The sequence below is a fragment of the Trachurus trachurus genome (assembly GCF_905171665.1).
Source record: "Trachurus trachurus genome assembly, chromosome: 12".
Classification (NCBI taxonomy): Eukaryota; Metazoa; Chordata; class Actinopteri; order Carangiformes; family Carangidae; genus Trachurus; species Trachurus trachurus.
The window spans coordinates 16,030,981-16,049,279 of record NC_139908.1 but is presented as its reverse complement, the minus strand read 5'-3'; the positions used below and the strand labels follow the sequence as shown (position 1 = coordinate 16,049,279).

Sequence of the window (18,299 nt, the reverse complement as noted above, 5' to 3'; positions counted from 1 at the left end):
TCAAGTGAGGTTATGTTTTACCTTTGCCTGTTTGAGTTTCTCCAGGTTCTCCGGCTTCTTCCCACAGTCCCAACAACACATTCACATTAGGTTAATTGATGACTCTCAAGTTTCCATACAGTAGGTGTGAATGTGAGAGCATGAAGTTGTTGTCCCTGTGATAGACTTGCAACCTACCCTTTAGTTGAGGGCAGCGTTACTTTATCCATGGGGAAGTGAGAGTTTACCTCAACAAGATCAGATTTTTTTAAAACCAGAAATTAGATTTTTTGTAAAATAAACAGCAAACCAGGGACAGCAGTGAGCCACTAGAGGGAAGTTAAGAGTCAGACAATGACTGAGCCCTTTTTACCCTGAGATGTTTTTATTCATTAACACCTAAAACAAAATACAACGAGGTGCACAGATTTAAAAAGTGACAGCTGGTGTGGACTTTGAACGCACACATCATGACAAAACAAGGCTCAGGCAGAATGAGGTAGAAAATATAGCAATCATCAGGAATTTTTAAATCTTACAGATAATTTAATGTATCACATGATCTCTCTTTTTTTTCATGATTAAAGGCAGAAAGCTTCCCCTGACTACGTGCAGCCTGGTGAAGGTGAAGACAAGCATGAGTCATCCTGCAGCATCACTCATGAGCTGTTTTGCATAGCCACCCTTGCCCTCTCCCGTACTCTTGCACAAGAGTGAAGACAAGGAAGAAAACTCACAGTTGTGTAGATACATGGAGGAGACAGTGTTGTGCAGGTGGTTGGATCAGTGCACAATATGAATGTGTTTTATGTGAAATAGATGTTAATACATTACAGTGTGATTTACTTATACTAGGACGGGTTAACGGTTATAGATTATTTCAAAAATTATATAATATTTTCAGTTTTTGGCAGGCTCATACTTAAAAATATATAAACATTAACATATTTTATGTTCTGGGGGAGTTCAGTAGCAATACACAACTGTCTGTCTTTGTAAATCTTATTTTAACAGGAGGTGACTCCTGTCCAGGTTGTTTGGTTATAAATTACATTCATGTAAAATCCTGTCATTTGAGTATAAATTTGTGTCCAAGAGCAACTGGAGCAAGTCGAAAGTTCTTCAACCAAAATAGCCATGGCAGAAAACAGCCACACACAGCAGGATGAGCGCATTGGCGTTGACAACGTTCCTCCAAAGAGGCACCTCGCTGGTGTCTGTGAGCTTCTTCTTCAACTCCTCCTCCTCCTCTGGACTCAGTTTGGGACCTTTTGTCTGCTCCAGGCCACAGAAGCACATCACTGCCTTCTTGCACAGGCCGGGCTCCTCCTCTGGTTCTGTGATGGAAGAGACAGAAATGATGAGGAGAATCTGCTTGTGTGCATGTGAGTGTACATACTCAAATGTATGCATAAGTGTAAAGTCAGCTGATTACCGTCAATGTCCATTTGATCGTTGTTCTCCACCCAGTCATCCTTCTCGAGGTCCTCCCTCTCCTCCGTCCTGTCCCTCAGGCTCCAGCAAAGCCGGTACAACTAGACAAACAACACAACACGTGAGTTATGACTAAATATTTATTACATTTGTCGTAGCAGTTTCTTCCAGTGAATAGTTTGGGGAAATATAAATGATTGATCCAGCCTTATCTCACAACAGTCACGTACATGCTTGTCAGCGATGGGTTTGGTCATGAGAGAAACAGACACGATGATGATACAGGAGACAACAAACAGGATGATGGCGAAGTAGAGGTAGTGGACTCCACATATGATGGTGGGACAGTTGCTGGGGCTGACACAGCTTCCTGTCCCGTAAGCAAATTCAGCTATCATCCTGGACAGGCCGATGAACAGGCCAATCAAGAGGCCATAAAATGCACCCTGAGGAAGGAAAGAAGTCCAGACAGAAACATTCACATTAAAACAGTGATTGTTGCCAGTTTAGTAAGGTCATAAGGTGGAAAGCTAGCATCACTGTGATTACCTCTACAAAAAGCTATGACAAAAAAGGATACTTTCACATTTTGTTCAGCATGATAATTTTCACAAATAGACACTTATTTTATGATTTTTTTTTGTATAAATACAATAAAAATACAATACAGAAGTAAACAGCTAATGTAAGCCTAAATGAAGAAAATCATGGTCACATGACTTCAGCATCACCACCACTACTGTAGCGACAATCTTTCTTCTAACCACTCCACTAACCACTAAACTTTCTACTTGCAGTAGTGTGCCCTTACCTCTTTTATAAAAGCCTATCTTTGTACATATTCAGAAATAGTTTACAAAACTACAACTTCTATGACTATTTCACGTCATAGAATACAATGGCAAAAATGTGTGCACTAACAACAGACCTTTTTCATCCATAACATCAAACTACAGGCCCACTCAAAAAACCAAGGCTTTGCGTAAGACTAAAATGCTAACGAAGTTCTGGATTTTAAGCATAATTCCTGCAGGACTCTCTGTTGTGAACATACTAATAATCAGTGGCTCAAAGCACCACTGAGCGTAATTAGATATGATTGAATTGGTAACTTACAGCCTCATTGACACGTTTGCAGAAGATGGCGAGCATGAAGACAGCTGCAACGGGTGGTGCAAGGTAGCTGGTGATGGACTGGATGTAGTCGAAGAGCTGACCACTCTGGGCTGACTGCACCACAGGGATCCATGCAATGCTCACACCAATCAGGGCCAAGATAAACACTCTGTACGCAGTCAAACACATGTGGAAATGTTAGCTGTTAGGAATCTCAACATCAATTTGAAACTTAATTGAACTCAACCTCAAATGTATTATTACCTGCCAGCAATCATGAGTTCCCTCTCACTGGCAGTGCGGCGAATCTTAGTGTAGATGTCCATTGTAAAGAGAGTACTGGCACTGTTGAAGATGGACGTAAGTGAGCTCATCAAAGAGGCCAGCATCACAGACAACATAAGACCTCGTAGACCTGAGATACACAGAATAAAAGATTAAGAAACGAATAAGACCATAACTTGAAGAAAAAAGACAAGACTTAGCATTATAATAACATCAGACAAAGGTTGTTAACCACCTACCATTGGGCATTAGATCCACTACCAGCTTTGGATAAGCAATGTTGGTGCAGCCCACACTAGCCCCGCAGAATTTGTTACATTGAACTGGGTCCACACAGGCTACCTCGTCTAGAATAACATGAATAAGATCAGTGGGATATTCAGCAGTATTCAAATTATCTATGCAGCAAGATATGTATGAGCTGCAGTAGGGCCTTCAGCCTATAAACTCAATGATGAGCTTTAAAAAACAACAACCAACAATTTACCAGCATAAAGGATTCTGCTGATCATCCCGGGGAAAACCATGAGGAACATAGGCAGCAGCTTTAGGTAGCCACATAGGATACAACCTGCCTTAACGTGAGATAGACTCTTGGCTGAGAGGCAGCGCTGGACAATCACCTATAGTTGGAAAAAAAAAACAGCTGTGATACAATCATTGGTAAATGGATGTAAAAATTGGTTAAAGTGAATTGTCTCTGTTTCAAGTTCAACACACAAAAAAAATCTGCAGAGTAAAACATAACACTGAAACGAGAGGCAGCTATCAGACGTGCTTTATGATATGATGATGATTCTGTTAACGGAGCAGGGATAAAGGTGGTTATAATGTCTTTATGTGTGTACTGGATGTTAAGATTAGCTCTTCATTGAGGTCCAGCATCAAGTCACACAAGTCAAGTCAAGTCACAATTTATTTATAAAGAACATTTAAAACAACCTCAGTCGACCAAAGTGCTGCACAATTGCAAAAGCACAACAAAGTTAATCACAAACACTACAACAAACAATTAAAACAACACAAGGGATAGTAGTCAATTTAAAACAAATTTAGATTAAAAAGAAAGAATAAAAAGAGAGAGAGAGGGAAAGAAAGAGAGAGAGCCAAGATTGCTTGCTTAGCTGGGAGTGAAGGAGAAAGGAGAAAAGATAAGTTTTTAGGAGTGTTTTAAAATGTTCAACAGACTGTGCAGCTCTAACATGGACAGGTAAGCTGTTCCACAGCTTAGGAGCCGCGACTGAGAAGGCTCTATCTCCACGAGTGGAGAGTCTGGACCTGGGTACTGCCAGGAGCAGCTGGTTAGATGACCTAAATGCCCTAGCAGTGGTGTGCAACTGTAAAAGCTCAGATAAATAAGGTGGTGCTAGACCATTCATACATTTAAAAGCAATTAATAGAATTTTAAACTGAACCATAAAATTAATAGGCAGCCAGTGCAAAGATGCAAGGACAGGAGTAATGTGCTCGTGTTTTTTCTTTCCAGTCAGCAGGCGTGCAGCCGCATTTTGAACAACCTGCAAGCGGCAAGGTCTGTCTCTTGATCTTATCTCAGTCTCTGGAAGTGCATTAAGGTCTAACTAACAGCAGGCTAACTCTGACCACTAGAGTGCTGTCAGGCAAAAACAAGAGAGATAAAGGTGCTTAATGTGTGTACAAATACGCGGGAAACAGTTTAATGAGTCTCTGTGTGTGTGTATACTGTATGTGTATGTGTGGGCTTGTTTTCATGGGGTCTGCAGAGTGAGAGCCTATACTTGTGGGGTCAGATGTTTTCATGGGGATCAAAAAATGCTTGTTTGAGGTTTTGTTATTGCTACATGCCCAGTGTTGGCATTAATCACTGTTTAATTACCAATCTAGAAGAAACGTTGCAAGTTCAGCATCAGGGTTAATTTGTTTAAAAGCCAAGTGTTGTCTCCAGTGGTGGACAGCAATGCCAGCTCGTCTCTCTATAACATCTTACCAGCTAGCCCTTGGCCTGTTTTGTCACTTTCTGATAGCGACTTTCTGTTGTCTGCAATTTAATATGAAGATGTAGCACTGCTCAGAGGAGGCATTAAAACCTATTGTCCCATAAACTCTATTGGTTGAAGCCCCTATCAAGTGGCAATCACCACCAGCCACTACCAGCAAGAAACCATTTTTGGCGGCAGAGAAAATGTACAAATAGCCTCTTTAGATTTTGTATATAGATTTAGGTTTAGGGTTAGGGTTAGATTCAGTCGTGAAGAGTAAAGAGGCTGAGGATGCATTATGTCAGTTGTTGTTTATGTCATTTGTTTTACTGACCTGATCAGTGCACCAGTACCACAAGGCCTGAATGGTGAGTCCAAACACCAGGCCAGGCCACGGCAGGTCTCCTGTGATTGCATTTCTGAAAATATGGAAGGAGTCTGCCCGAGGCTCGTAGCAGCTTGCACTGATGTTACCTGTGATGTTAGGGATGGCCAGCATGTAGCGCTCCTGGAAGCGTTCATAGCCGCCCACCCTATGGAAAGCTGAAAAGTTGTGTACAGGTTAGATTAACTAGCAGTGATTTTTACTCTAGAGAACGTTGATGTCCTGTCATAAAAGAGTTATATATATATATATAAAAAAAACACCTTACAAAAGCCCATAAGGATGAAAGATCCAACAACCATGATAATGGTCTGTAAGGTGTCTGTGTAGATCACTGCAGCCAGTCCACCTGAAACATAATATGAGATGTTGTCTATAAAAGCATCTTCAGAATCATTTTATTGCCACTAATGTGTAGACCACATAACTCAAGTTATTGGTGAAAATAAAATCAAGAAATATTTGTATATGATCCAATTCATCTCGCCAATATAGTCAGTGTTAAGTGGTGTTATGCAAGTTGCTGCTTCATGCTCATCCTGTGAAGCTATAAAGTTCAGGTGTGGATGCATTATTACAGAACAGCAACAGAAGGCAAGTTCCCGCTTATCGCAGTCCATGGGTAATTAACCACAATAACACACCGCAGATAAAGTGGCTGAGGGGAGAGAGCGTGCATGTGTGTCCACCTCTCTGAGTATGGCTACATATTACCTTTACCCTTGGTCATAATCCCATTCATAAAGGAGATAAGACTCTCCATCTTCCGGCTTTACTTGAGTAAAATGTCCATCTATTAGTTCAGTGGTAAAAGAAGCGAGTGCATCCTAAGTGGACAAACCTGTGACGGTGTACAACGCGGTAATCATTAGTAGTGCGACAACAGCGACGTAGATATTCAGCCCCAGAGCCTGGTTGATAAAAATGGCGCCAGAGAACATGTCTGCCTGAGTGGAGAGGAGAGGAAAAAACACACCATTTCAATCAATAACATCCAATACAGACAGAGTGTTGACATAGAAATATGGCCGAGGGCCAATGTGTGGTGGTGTCACAGTGACTTACTGAGATCTTTGTGAAAACATACAGGAATAGGGACAGCACAGAGAGATAGATGCGAATACGACTTCCCCCAAACCTCTTCTTCAGGTACTCAGGCATGGTGACCACCTACACACATCCACAAGTCAAGAGTTTAAATGCTGTTGTTGTTGTGACCACCCACTACACTTTTTTTTTCTCAATGTTCAAACCATAAGTTAAGAAGAAAGATCACAATAGTAATGGATGCACATTTGAACAGTGAGAATAGATGAAATAGATGAAAGAAAACTGTATGTTTATATCCAACTTGTGGTGTATGTGTTTTGTGTACCCCGGCTTTGATGTAGATGGGCACAAACAGCCATCCCAGAATGACGACCACGATAAGAGCCTGAAAGACACACACACACACACACACACACACACACACACACACACACACACACACACACACACACACACACACACACACACACACACACACACACACACACACACACACACACACACACACACACACACACACACACACACACACACACACACACATACATTCAAGGACACAGACAATAAATAATCAATGTCACTTTCCATTCAAAGTGCTATAAAGATAAAGTCGACTTCTGTTGTCATTCTGGTCCCTTCAGTCCTTTGCAGGTTTCAACTTGCATGATAATCTACAGACTTATCACATCACCTGACAGAAATAACTGATAATATCTGTGTCAGAGGTTAGAAACACATTTGTGTAAAAAGCGATAATTGGCACATCAGACACTGTGAACTCACATTCCATTCAAATCCTCCGATGGCTATCCCTGAAGCTGCAGCCGTCCCGGCGATTCCTACAAAGTGGCCACTGCCAATGTTGCTGGCAAAGAGTGATGCTCCGATCTGTGAAGTGCAGAGTTAAATCTGTCAGAAGTGTGCATCATTTCCTATATTCTCAGTTGTTGTTTTTTTTCTGGAAGGCATTTGATAACAAGAAAAGCACCAGATGGATGAAAAAACATACCAGCTGACTGTACGTAATGGTACATGATGTATTCAGTGTGCAATGTGATGTTTACAGACTGAATTACCCTGATAAAACCTGATTATAACATTGTGTCACATAATTAGCACATATATATGATTACTGTAGACTGGAATTATTAGGAACTTAATCTCAACAATTATGGTAGTGACTCTACCCACCGGCCACCACACCATACTCCTCCCTGCCAGAAAGAAGCCACCGACAGTGGATCGGTTGGTACGAACCATAGCCTGCAGCAGAAGAAATGAACATTTTAGAGAATGCATTAGTGGAAAAAACTGTCAAATAGAATCATACTATGGCAACACTCATATCATATTTGTTAATGACTACATTTCATGTGATATGCAACTGCTGCAACAAAAATGCAAAGAGTGAAAGAACAGAGTTACTGTATGAACACAATTTAAAATATCAAAGCAGCACTGCTGCCAAAAATGGATGAAAGTTACAGTAAGAAAACACATGCATTACAAAGTGTAAAAATTCCTCTGGTCTGCTATAAAACAATTGTAAGATAAAGTTCCTGAGTAAGATGCTGTGATTGCAGAATATCAATCCACTCCCAGTTTATAATGTGCTGCTGTAGAAGTGTTAAAAACAAGGACTTTATAGCTTACAGTAAAGTGAAATGTGTCTTATTTCTTCAACATGTACAAATAGTAGAACATGTCCTATTGTGGAGTCTTTTGATTTCATAGACTTAAATAAAATAACAGTTAAACTCTCACATCTATAAAGCTGGTGACAAGTTAACTATTCACAGGCAAGAACCATTTAAAGAATGGTCATCTGAAATACTGGACAACTCACCCATACTCCAACAGCCAGGACGACCACAAAGTAAATCACAATGACAGAGATATCTGCCGGATTATTGAGGGCCACGGTGGCATTGTTGGTTCTTATATTGCTCAGTATAGATGAGAATTTAAAGTATGTTCCAGACATTTTGCTGTGAAAGTGACCAGAGAACAGGAGCACAAGCTGCTGGAGTCACTCCTCTTTGACTGACGCACCTGCTCACACGGAGACTTATGTACTACCTGTGTGTGTGTGTGTGTGTGTGTGTGTGTGTGTGTGTGTGTGTGTGTGTGTGTGTGTGTGTGTGTGTGTGTGTGTGTGTGTATGGGGGGAGGGTGGGCTTGTGAAGGAAAGAGAGAGAGAGACAGGGAAAGAGAGATAGTTTACCTAATAAATCACCTGACCTTGTGTATGGTTGTCAGTGTATTAAGATTCAATTAACCTTGCTGCTACATGACAGTGGGTGTGACAATTAAAAGTATAAAACTGTGTGACTTTAAACAAATAATGTTAATCATCAACCTACAAGGAAATACCTCAGATGAAGAAATGTGCGTTCCATTAAAACAAAGAGCCTACACATAAACTCCCTCAGTTCAGGTCAGTTCAAACACACGAGGGCAGAGAAGTAATGTGGCCCAAACTGTTACCTGTACATTCAAAAAATAGAAAAAATATAAACTTTTTAAAATCCTACTTTAAAAACATAACTGAGTTGAGAGAAATACAACCTGGTGACTGTATGTTAACCCATAAAAACTGTTGAATAATCCTCGTCTGACCCCTCACTGCCCCTTCACACCGACTGCAACACCTCTGTCAATCAGTAAAACAGGAATAACCGATAGTTGTTGATAGGAAGTCTCAATGATATTTTGAGTGTCAGAGAAGAGGTTTGGCCATTGTTTGTGTACAAATTGAGGAATCAGGGATCAGACACAAAATGATTGGGGTGTGAAATACAATTATTAATCATGTAAAAAAAAAAAAAAAAAAAAAAAAAGTAATCAAATCAGAGCCTCAGACCACTAAAGCCGTCTTTCTAACAAGGAAATAATTTCACATTGACTGTAAGTCTATGACAAATAAAAAGCACTAAATCTTTGACTTCACCCCACCCTCAGTGAACACTAAACATCCTTCATACACTTGAGTGTTTGTGTGTTAATAATTAGTCGAAAGGCTGAAGTTTGAGCAAAAGGCTTCAACTGACAACAAAAAACATCCATATTTAGTTTCTATTTATTGCCCTCATTTCTCCCATCTCAAGTTATGGTATGTTTTTTTCTGGGTTTTAATCCCACAGACTTCCTTCCAAGCATTGAAGCGAAAGATGGTAGGTTGAATGCATATAAAGCACTGGACAATCCCAAAATAAATGTAATAGGGGTTCCCTCTGACTGAATAATATAAAAATATATATTACTTTCACTAAGGCATTCGTGATTCCTGTCCTGGGGGGCTAGAGGAACATGATGGTTTAGTGTAAAGAAAGTACTATTGGCAGCCAGTAGGGGTCTCTGTAGGACAGTGAAACTAATCCTGGAGCCTGGCGAGTTTCAGGCACAGACATTTGAGGGGATATGTTATGTTCTTCACTCTTATTTTGAAAGACAAACCAAACCAGTAGTGGTAAAGGCTTTACACAGTGCAGCCATAGTGGTGTTTACATAAATGTTGCATAATTAGGCCTCTTCTCAGGACTGTGTTCATATAACGGCTCTCTTACTCTCCTGTTGGCCCTAAATTCCCAAACTCAGCTTTAACCTGACCAGCGGTCTGATCATTCTCAGACTGTAAAGACACCTGTGTGGGTTTGCAGGAACTTTAACAACATTTTTCAAAATAAGCACCAATGAAACATAGTAGTTTGTGTGGCCCTGGCACTGGTGAGAAAAGAACATTTTATATCCAGCCACCCTCTTTACATTTTCACTTATTTTTAGTAAATTGTTTTTTAGTTATCTCTATTGATATTTTAGTGTCTATTTGTGCAAGGTTTTATAGCATGTATAATGATAGATAGAGCAATGTCTGCTAAGGGGGGGGCACATTTCCTTTTACTGGATGCATGATTACAGATTGGGGTCCTTTAAGATTACACACCCCCAGTAGCTGATTATACACAAGCAAGGCAAAAATGGCCTCAATGCTTCAGACACCCTAATTATAACAAACTGTAATTAAGAGAGTGATTAAGTTTTGTTTATTTAAAGGATTAAAATGAGTGCAAATGAGTGTTGTTATTAAATGGCCTTGAGCAGCCATCCACCAAACATAATTTCTCCCCACCTATGCCCCCTCAGTGTTTCCAGACAGCTTTGACCCCGTGAATTATGCTTGGATCTTTATCTGTCATTACAATGCTCACATCCACGTCCAAGGTTATTGTGCTCCGTCCCTGCTGAAGCTGTTGAGAGAGTGCACAAGATGAAACAGATGAGAAACTGGAGAAGAAGGTTAGTGGTAATATGAACAATGATGTAGAAGGTGAAGCCAGATTAAACATGAGTACATTTCATGGTTGTGATTGGATTTACAAAGGATTATAGGTTATAGGTAGATGCAAACATCACTTTAAAATTTTAAAGTCCTAATCGTGGATGTGTTTCTCTGAACTTGTGGCTGGATATATATCTAAAATGAATCCAAACTAATATTTTACATGAAATGTGGACATTACTGGCATCTTCTGCAGGTGTCTGGATTTATCGTTCTGAAATTTGGGCCAACTGAACCCTGATGACTAAAGCATACCACCCCAAAGCCTCAGACAACACAATGAGGAATTTGTCAAATATGTGAATTATTGGACTAACAAAAACACTTCTGCAGAACTTTTCTTGAACAACAAGGGAAAGAAGCTTTATAATATGTGTATAGATTGTAGCTGATGATGTTTCAAAGCAAGTCTACATTTCATAGTGAGTCTAGAAATTGCTGAAAATAATTTGTAACCACTCCAGGACTGGTCCAGGACAGTCAACGTCAGACCAGATGACGCATTAAAGAGTCTCAGTCTGCACTATGCAATCTGTTTTCTCGGCCATCTTGATTGTATAATTCTTTTTTATTTATTTATTTATGTAAAAACATAAATGACAGAGAATGAAAAAGCAGTCAAAGCATTTTTGTCTGTGTTGTTTTATTATTCCATGTGCGAATAAAGGGAAAAACCTGAAACCTTACTCTAACTTCTACCACCACAGTGTTGTAGTGAAATACAACAGCCTGGATGGTGCAGAGAGGAGGGCATGTAAGAGAGTGAGATGAGGGAGTTATCAGACTGGTACTGTTACAAATGGCTGCTTGAAATCTCTAAATGGGGACAATCAATATTCACTTGAATGAAAATCAATCACTGGAATGAGGCCAGTGCTCTGTGGGGATTAAGGCTTGGTCACACCCGCTGATTTCAGTGCTGATTTTAAACCCAAGAGGAGGCTTCGGCCTTCTCTAACGGCTCCAGACAAACCAACATTTTCTCAGACATGTCTGACTTTATGTGGCCCAGTTTACTCCTGTGATCTCCAAGACTGAAATCTGAGTATAAACCTGGCAGGAGACTGTTAAAGTGCCACAAAGCCGATCACATCCCAGGGCAGCAAGACCACAAACAAACACTCCTGATTAGTGCAAGAAATTGATATCTTGCAGAAGTCAATTTCCCCATACATGGAAGTCTATATAAAAATGTGGGGAAATACTGTTGTTGCCTTTGGCACACAGAGCAGAGATTGAGTGTCCTGTGGTCAACACAGACACATTTGTGTCTTCTGAACTCCTCCTCTCCCTGCGTATACATGCATGTATGATTCAGGGCTCTCTGGCAGTGAGGCCCATAGGCTGAACCAGACAAACAAACCCACAGGCCAGGCCACAGGAGACAGAATTATGGACAGTAGTAAAATCTGAGCACAAAGCCACTAAATTCACTATATCATTTTTTTTTTAAACACCAACTATGTTTGTTTGATTTTCCCAAAACATTTGCAACTTGTGGTCGCACGGGTGTAAGCTCATCACATCAAGGGAAGGCAAGGCAATTTTATTTGTATAACCAATTTTGTCAAACAGTTTATCTCAAAGGGCTTTACACAGCATCATAACAACATCCTCTGCCCTCAGACCCTCACATCGACTGAGGAAAAACTCCCAGAAACCCTTTTAACAGGGAAAAATTGGAGAAACCTCACTGTGAGCAACAGAGGAGGGATCCCTCACCCAGGACGGGCAGACGTGCAATAGATGTTGTTACAGACAAGAAAACAGTTTTATAGCACATAATATGCAAAATGTTAACAAGAGTTGAAGAAGGAAGCTTCTGGTGGGAGGATAAGGCAGGGAGAGCAGGCCAGCTTAATGGGAATAGTGGATGGCAGACTGGTTCATGGGCAGGAAGGGCAGGTCGGTTTAACAACAAGGGAAAAGGGGGGAAGGGGGCGATGCAGGCGGCGGTTGGTGCAGAGAGATGGAGCTCCGGTGGATCTGTGGAAACGCAGACAGAGTGCGAAACACCAAGGCCAAACTACAAAGTGCAACAGATAATGATAATACATCACTATCACAACACCTTAAGTTTAATAATGCACCTTTCAAAGATCAAAGATTCATAGCAGCTGTAGCTGATGAGCTTAGTAATTATTTAAATGAAAGCGTGGTCAGAGTGTATCAGTGAGAGCCCTTTTATCATAGAATACAAACAGAACATTGCATACTTTAACATTTTTTAGGAGGTTAATTGAAAGACACCATAGCAGGGTCTAATGTGGGAATGTCTTCAAAATCTACATTTCTCTTGATTTTAGTGACACCCCTGGTGATAAGCTGCGATAATTTGGAGTCTATTGCGAATGCTACTGCAGTACAGTTCTTCTTTAATATTATTTCTTCTACAGCAGGCAGCAAGGGTCATTTTTGTCCAAACTTTGGCCATTCAATCCTAAAAATTCTGAAATCAGTACTAATTCTGGCCGCAAAGGAAGTATTTCTTGGATGTAAATGTGCTCTGCCAATCAAACCCTGGTAAGGATTTCACCATTTTCTGATAAATCTTTGACACACAAATGGGAAAAAAAAGCAGAGTAGCAGGGCTGAAGAAGTAATTATTGATAAATCTTATCGTTCCGAATTAAGAAAGCTCATTTCCAATGCAGGAGATAGGCTATTTATCAATAGATTGATTAAATTATTGGATTTGTAGCCTACATGCATGGTGCAGTCAGTGAACCGTAAAGGAGATTGTGTCAGAGTTCAGTTGTGGGTCAGCATATTTCATGTGCAGTAGTTCAGGAGTTGTAATCACAACACTATCTCTGGGCACAGTTCCATCTTCTGTAACAGAGGGGCATTGTAACCACAAGTCAGGACAAAGACTGAGGGGTTTTCACACAGGGTGCTGTTGACGACATGCATGGTAGTAGATACGGGCGATGGGAGCGCTTTAAGGTGATCAGCTGGAACTTTCACACGGGCCCCCAAAGCAGTCATTAGAGGTGAGGCTCCCCGGTACGCAGCCTGCCTCCTTATGATCACACTGGGGATACACATTAAAAGAAACTGGTGCTCAGCAGATGTCACCGAGCATCTAATGCATTCAGTTCACAGTGGCATCGTCTGAGCCCCAGATCCTTCATCAACTAACAGCTACTCTTCTTCAACAGGATAACAGAGAGGGAGGTAGCCAAACCTGGAAGCAGTCCAGGAACACATTAGGAAAATGTGGACTGACTACTAAACACAGGTCTTCTAAGTAACATTGTCAACTGTTATTGTTGGATCCAAACCACAGGCTTTTCATGCCATGGCAAGTACAACTGTCACTGCAGTAAAAAAAAATCCTATATGAATCTGACTGACTCACCAAAAGTGATCTGATTTTAGCATGATTCATTCAAACAGAAATATAATACGCCCAGATTTGACAAGCAAGACAACTCATGACTCTTTTTTCCCCTTTACAGGCTGTTGCTTTTCTTTGCGCTATTTTGGCCACAAGGTGGCACAGCAGCACAGCTCTGCAAAAAATGATGCATCACTGTGACGTGAGGGGAGAGTTAACTGAAAGGAGGTCTGGTGCCACAAAAAATCCTGACATTACAATGACAGCCTACCCTCAGATGAAGTCTGGAGTATATTTTGATCAAAATGTTGCTCCACTCCGTGTTCTACTACAGCGCCTTATTAAATGACAGGTCAGGGGCTGATTCTCGGCTGATGCACTGGTTGGCACACATTCAGCATCAGTAGAAGTGCAGTAAGTGACTGTGCCCACTGAATGAAGCCCAGATGATAACCTCATATCTTCAACCTTTTTTCCTTCTTTCTTTTTTACTGCAGGTGCACGCTGGTTCCTTGTGCATCACCGCCATTGGTGTGATGCCTTCACGGACTATGTGGGTAGTCCATTTCTCACACCATAGGCTACTGTGCTGTGAAAACAAATGCGGTGACACATTTCTTTTGTCCTTTAAAAACTGTGTTTCTATCTTGCCTTAAAGAAACTGTGGTTGTGTTTGTTTGAGAGCGTGAACAGAAGGAGTGAGAGAGAAAAAAAGAGATTTTTTTTTTTTTTTTTTTTTTTTTTAGAGAGAGCGGGTTGCCAGGCCACAGTTTCTATCTGTGCAGCCTCACTCTCAGTTTTAGCTTCTTCTCCTTTATTGCTAAGAAACCAGTTTGTAGTAAATTAGGAGTGGGAGGCTTTTTTTTTTTTTTTTTTTTTTTAATCTGCAGAGTTTAGCTGAGTGTCAGCTGATGCTAACACAAACTGTCCAACTTCCAGCTCCACGTGACAAACTAACCGGAAGACTTGCGAACCAGGAAACAGCCTGAAGCAGAAACGAAAAGGTGAATCCGTGTGCTACCTGCCGTTTGCAACATGGGACAACGCTACGGGAAGGTGAGCATTACTATTTAGCCTAATGTTGTGTGACTCACACTACACAATCAACCAGACCAAAAAAAACGGTTCGCCATTAAAGGCCTGTGTGTGAAAAAAATAGGCCTACTAGATTTTCATGTAAAACTGCACAAGCAAAACAGCAAGAGTATCCAGACATAAAAAATAATTCATCTAATTTTACAGGTTACATGATTCAAGCTGCTTGATGTGCAGTTAATATATGAACTTGATGTGATTAGGGAGTAAAAATGTTGTCTTGGAGGCACAACCCCCGATTACCCTTAATTTAAGGGGGGGGTTTAAGGGCCTTAAACTAGATAACTTTAAAGCAGATATCAGCTTCACGGCCGTTTCGGCTAATGCTGCGTTCAAGGCAGGCTTTTGAAACCGTAAGTTACAGCTTCAAGTCACAACTACGACTTGGTAGCGTTCCAGGTAACCCGTAGCTCGTGTTTTTACCATCCTGTTGTCTGTGAAAGTTCCCTATAACGGCCACTCGTAACTTCCGACCCGTGAACTCGTACCAGATCGAACTGGTATGACTTCATAGGAAGGAAAAACACAAAGTACGAGTTTCTTTGAACGCACCATGAGTTAGCAGCCCCCGCCCTTGTCAGGCATCAATTGGTCCTCGTGCTACGTCACCACATTCACGCGCATCCCTTGGCTGCACACACAGCCCTTCATGCCGTTCTCTCTCCTCATTGGATAACACTTGTATCCCACAAGGAAAATTTTCTCCTCGGGTTACAGCAGAGCAGAGTGACGGAGAGACTCGTGTTTAGGCTGAAATACTTCATGTAAGTGATTGCTGACGGAAAATAGGACTATTTAGGACTTATATTAACAAAAACATTCCACTGATATCTGCTTTAATGACATCTACACTGCAGTAAACCTTTGGAAAATTAATAATATAAATAAATGAACATATAAAGAATAACTACAGAAAGGTTTGAGGCATAATGAATGATAATAACACACTTTCTTTTCACAAGCCCTCGTCAGTCTTACAGTGGTGTGTGTGTGGGGCAAACCTGTATAAATGAGATAACCACAAACTGAATGAATATAACACACAAACCTGATTTTTTTTCTTATGGACATCATTTCTAAATCAAACCTGCATGTTTGCCTGCAAAGTCTGTAGGCACGAAAAAGCTTTCATAGCAGTTCTCGTTGGACAAGACAACACATGTACACTGATATCAATTTGTCTACAAATTAGAATGGCACTCTTTTGGCCACTCTTTTGTCATGTATTTTGCGTTTATCCTGTTGGCATTAAATGCCTGTCAGTAGAAACAGAAAACTGGCATCATTACCATTTTTTCCAATACCCAACAAACCAATCAGTACCTCTAATCAGTACTCCTGCCTCACCCCAAGTTTTGCCATGCATCAATTAATGTGTGGCAATTTGATTATGCACACAATTATTTAGGAACATGCACCATTTGATCACACAATTACTCTGCCTGATCTGAAAATCTGAGGCATCTTTACCATGATTATTTATATTTTTTACTTAAGTCCTAACAATCGGATCATATAGCAAATTACATTATAATGCATTCAGGCTGTGCTTCAAACATCCAATATTGGTTGGCCTATGGATTAAACACAATATAAAAAGATAATGCAGCCAGAAGCCATTTGTAGGCCAGTGCTTTTTCAGTTCAGCTATTGCATTCAAAGACAAATACATCTCTTTATAGCTGATGTTTTGACTTGTGATACCAGGAAGAACACGTCGACTAGACTGACTGGTCTTCACAGGTAACTTGTTGACCTTGGAGAAGTAGCGTGTAATACATGGGAGGCACAGAAAGTAAATACTTGAACCGAACGAAGCCGAACTGGATTGTTTTATTTTGAGCATAAACTGATCTCTGACCTGTTGGGAGTGGTGGAGATGTGGGTGGGATGGCTGTGGATCGGTGTTTGGATACTTTGACTGTGTTGAGAAGAGGACATAATTAAACACGCGTAACAATAGAGACGATAGCTCAGACCAGGTCTGCAGAGGAAAGTGGTGACTAAGTCAGGGGTGTACCCTGCCATTATATGTGCTGGGAAAGACCCCAACTCTCCATGGCCAACCCTGAACAGGAAAAGCAGTGTAGAGAGTGGGTGGGTGGATGGGTGTAGTTGTGAGCTTCCACAAAATGGAAATAAACAAGATAAGTTCCTTAAATTGTAGTTAGATAAATACAGATGAAGAAAAAAAAAAAAAAAAAATTGGTGATGGTTAAGTGGCCAAGATTTTTTATTTTTTTTTGGCTTAGCTGGAGGTTAACTCTTATCTGGTTGTTGTTAAAGGAAAATTTCAGTTATATAAACAAACACTTTCATCTATTTGATACAATCTCCATTTTACCATATGCTAACAATTAATGCGTCAGAACTTGAAGCAGTAGCCTACAGTGTATTGTGAGAACAAAATATTAGTTTTTAGGTCTATATAAACCACTTGTCTTATTTTAAAGTTGAAAGTTATGTCTGGAAAACACACTTTTTTTTTTTTTTTAGCTTTCACTCCCGAGCATTCAATGGAAAAAAGAAATGAATGAGAAGCAACAAGGGAAAACAGTTTTGAGTGGGAGTCAGTAATAAATACATTTTTTATTATTATTAGAAGAGGATAAATCAAACTAAAATGATCAAAAAGTTATAGGTTAGATCATGTTAGTGATAAAGCATTAGCGGCATTTTTAGACTAGTGTAATAAACTATGGCAGGAGGGCAGACTGCCCAGAATGTGGAAGCCAGTAAGCCTGTTAATTATAGGTGGATTGCTTCTCTGAAATTGTATCTTTGTGATCTTTGTGAAGTAATGGAACATATGACAATGAAAGGATTTACAGAGGCCGAAAATGTAACGTCTTTAAGTGGGGTCAGGGCGAAATTTTGGGTCACCATGGAAATAGAGATAAACAGAAGATAAATTGGGAAACGGTTGCAGCTGTGTTCTTTGAGTAGATGAAAATTAGGATTGAACATATTAGAGTTAGCCGTTTATTATCAGAGAGATATGAATCATAATGTCATGTATCATATTGACCTGGACAGAAGATTTTTTTACTCTGGTACTCCTCATGTTCAGCAGAGAGCATAAGAGGTTTTGCAATCTTACATTAATACATGAATGTGAAATATGAAATATTTGACCAGAGAGGAGTTCAAAACTTGTTGCTAGGGCTAGTATAGAGCTAGGGCTTGTATACCGTGTTCCTCAAGACAAAAACACTTTTTGCACATACTTATTGGTAAAGCAGTGCTCTTTCAATAACACAGTGGCCAGACAGTGCCAACAGACAAGGCAGGGGCATCAGAAAATGTATTTAATTGGAC

General features: G+C 40.4%; 1 protein-coding gene across 1 annotated transcript; it reads right to left on the bottom strand.

The window, feature by feature from the left end:
* Positions 1 to 359: 359 nt before the first annotated feature.
* slc5a1 (solute carrier family 5 member 1) lies at positions 360 to 8,221 on the bottom strand. Its single transcript, XM_083982851.1, has 15 exons — positions 8,054 to 8,221; positions 7,399 to 7,470; positions 6,991 to 7,095; positions 6,533 to 6,592; positions 6,223 to 6,327; positions 5,999 to 6,104; positions 5,426 to 5,506; positions 5,107 to 5,315; positions 3,302 to 3,437; positions 3,054 to 3,161; positions 2,794 to 2,944; positions 2,530 to 2,698; positions 1,644 to 1,859; positions 1,415 to 1,514; positions 360 to 1,316 (listed from the first exon to the last, which is right to left on the bottom strand). Exons 1-15 carry the CDS (start codon positions 8,189 to 8,191, stop codon positions 1,102 to 1,104), a joined length of 1,971 nt encoding a protein of 656 aa, XP_083838977.1. The 5' UTR covers positions 8,192 to 8,221; the 3' UTR covers positions 360 to 1,101.
* Between the last annotated feature and the right edge of the window lie 10,078 nt (positions 8,222 to 18,299).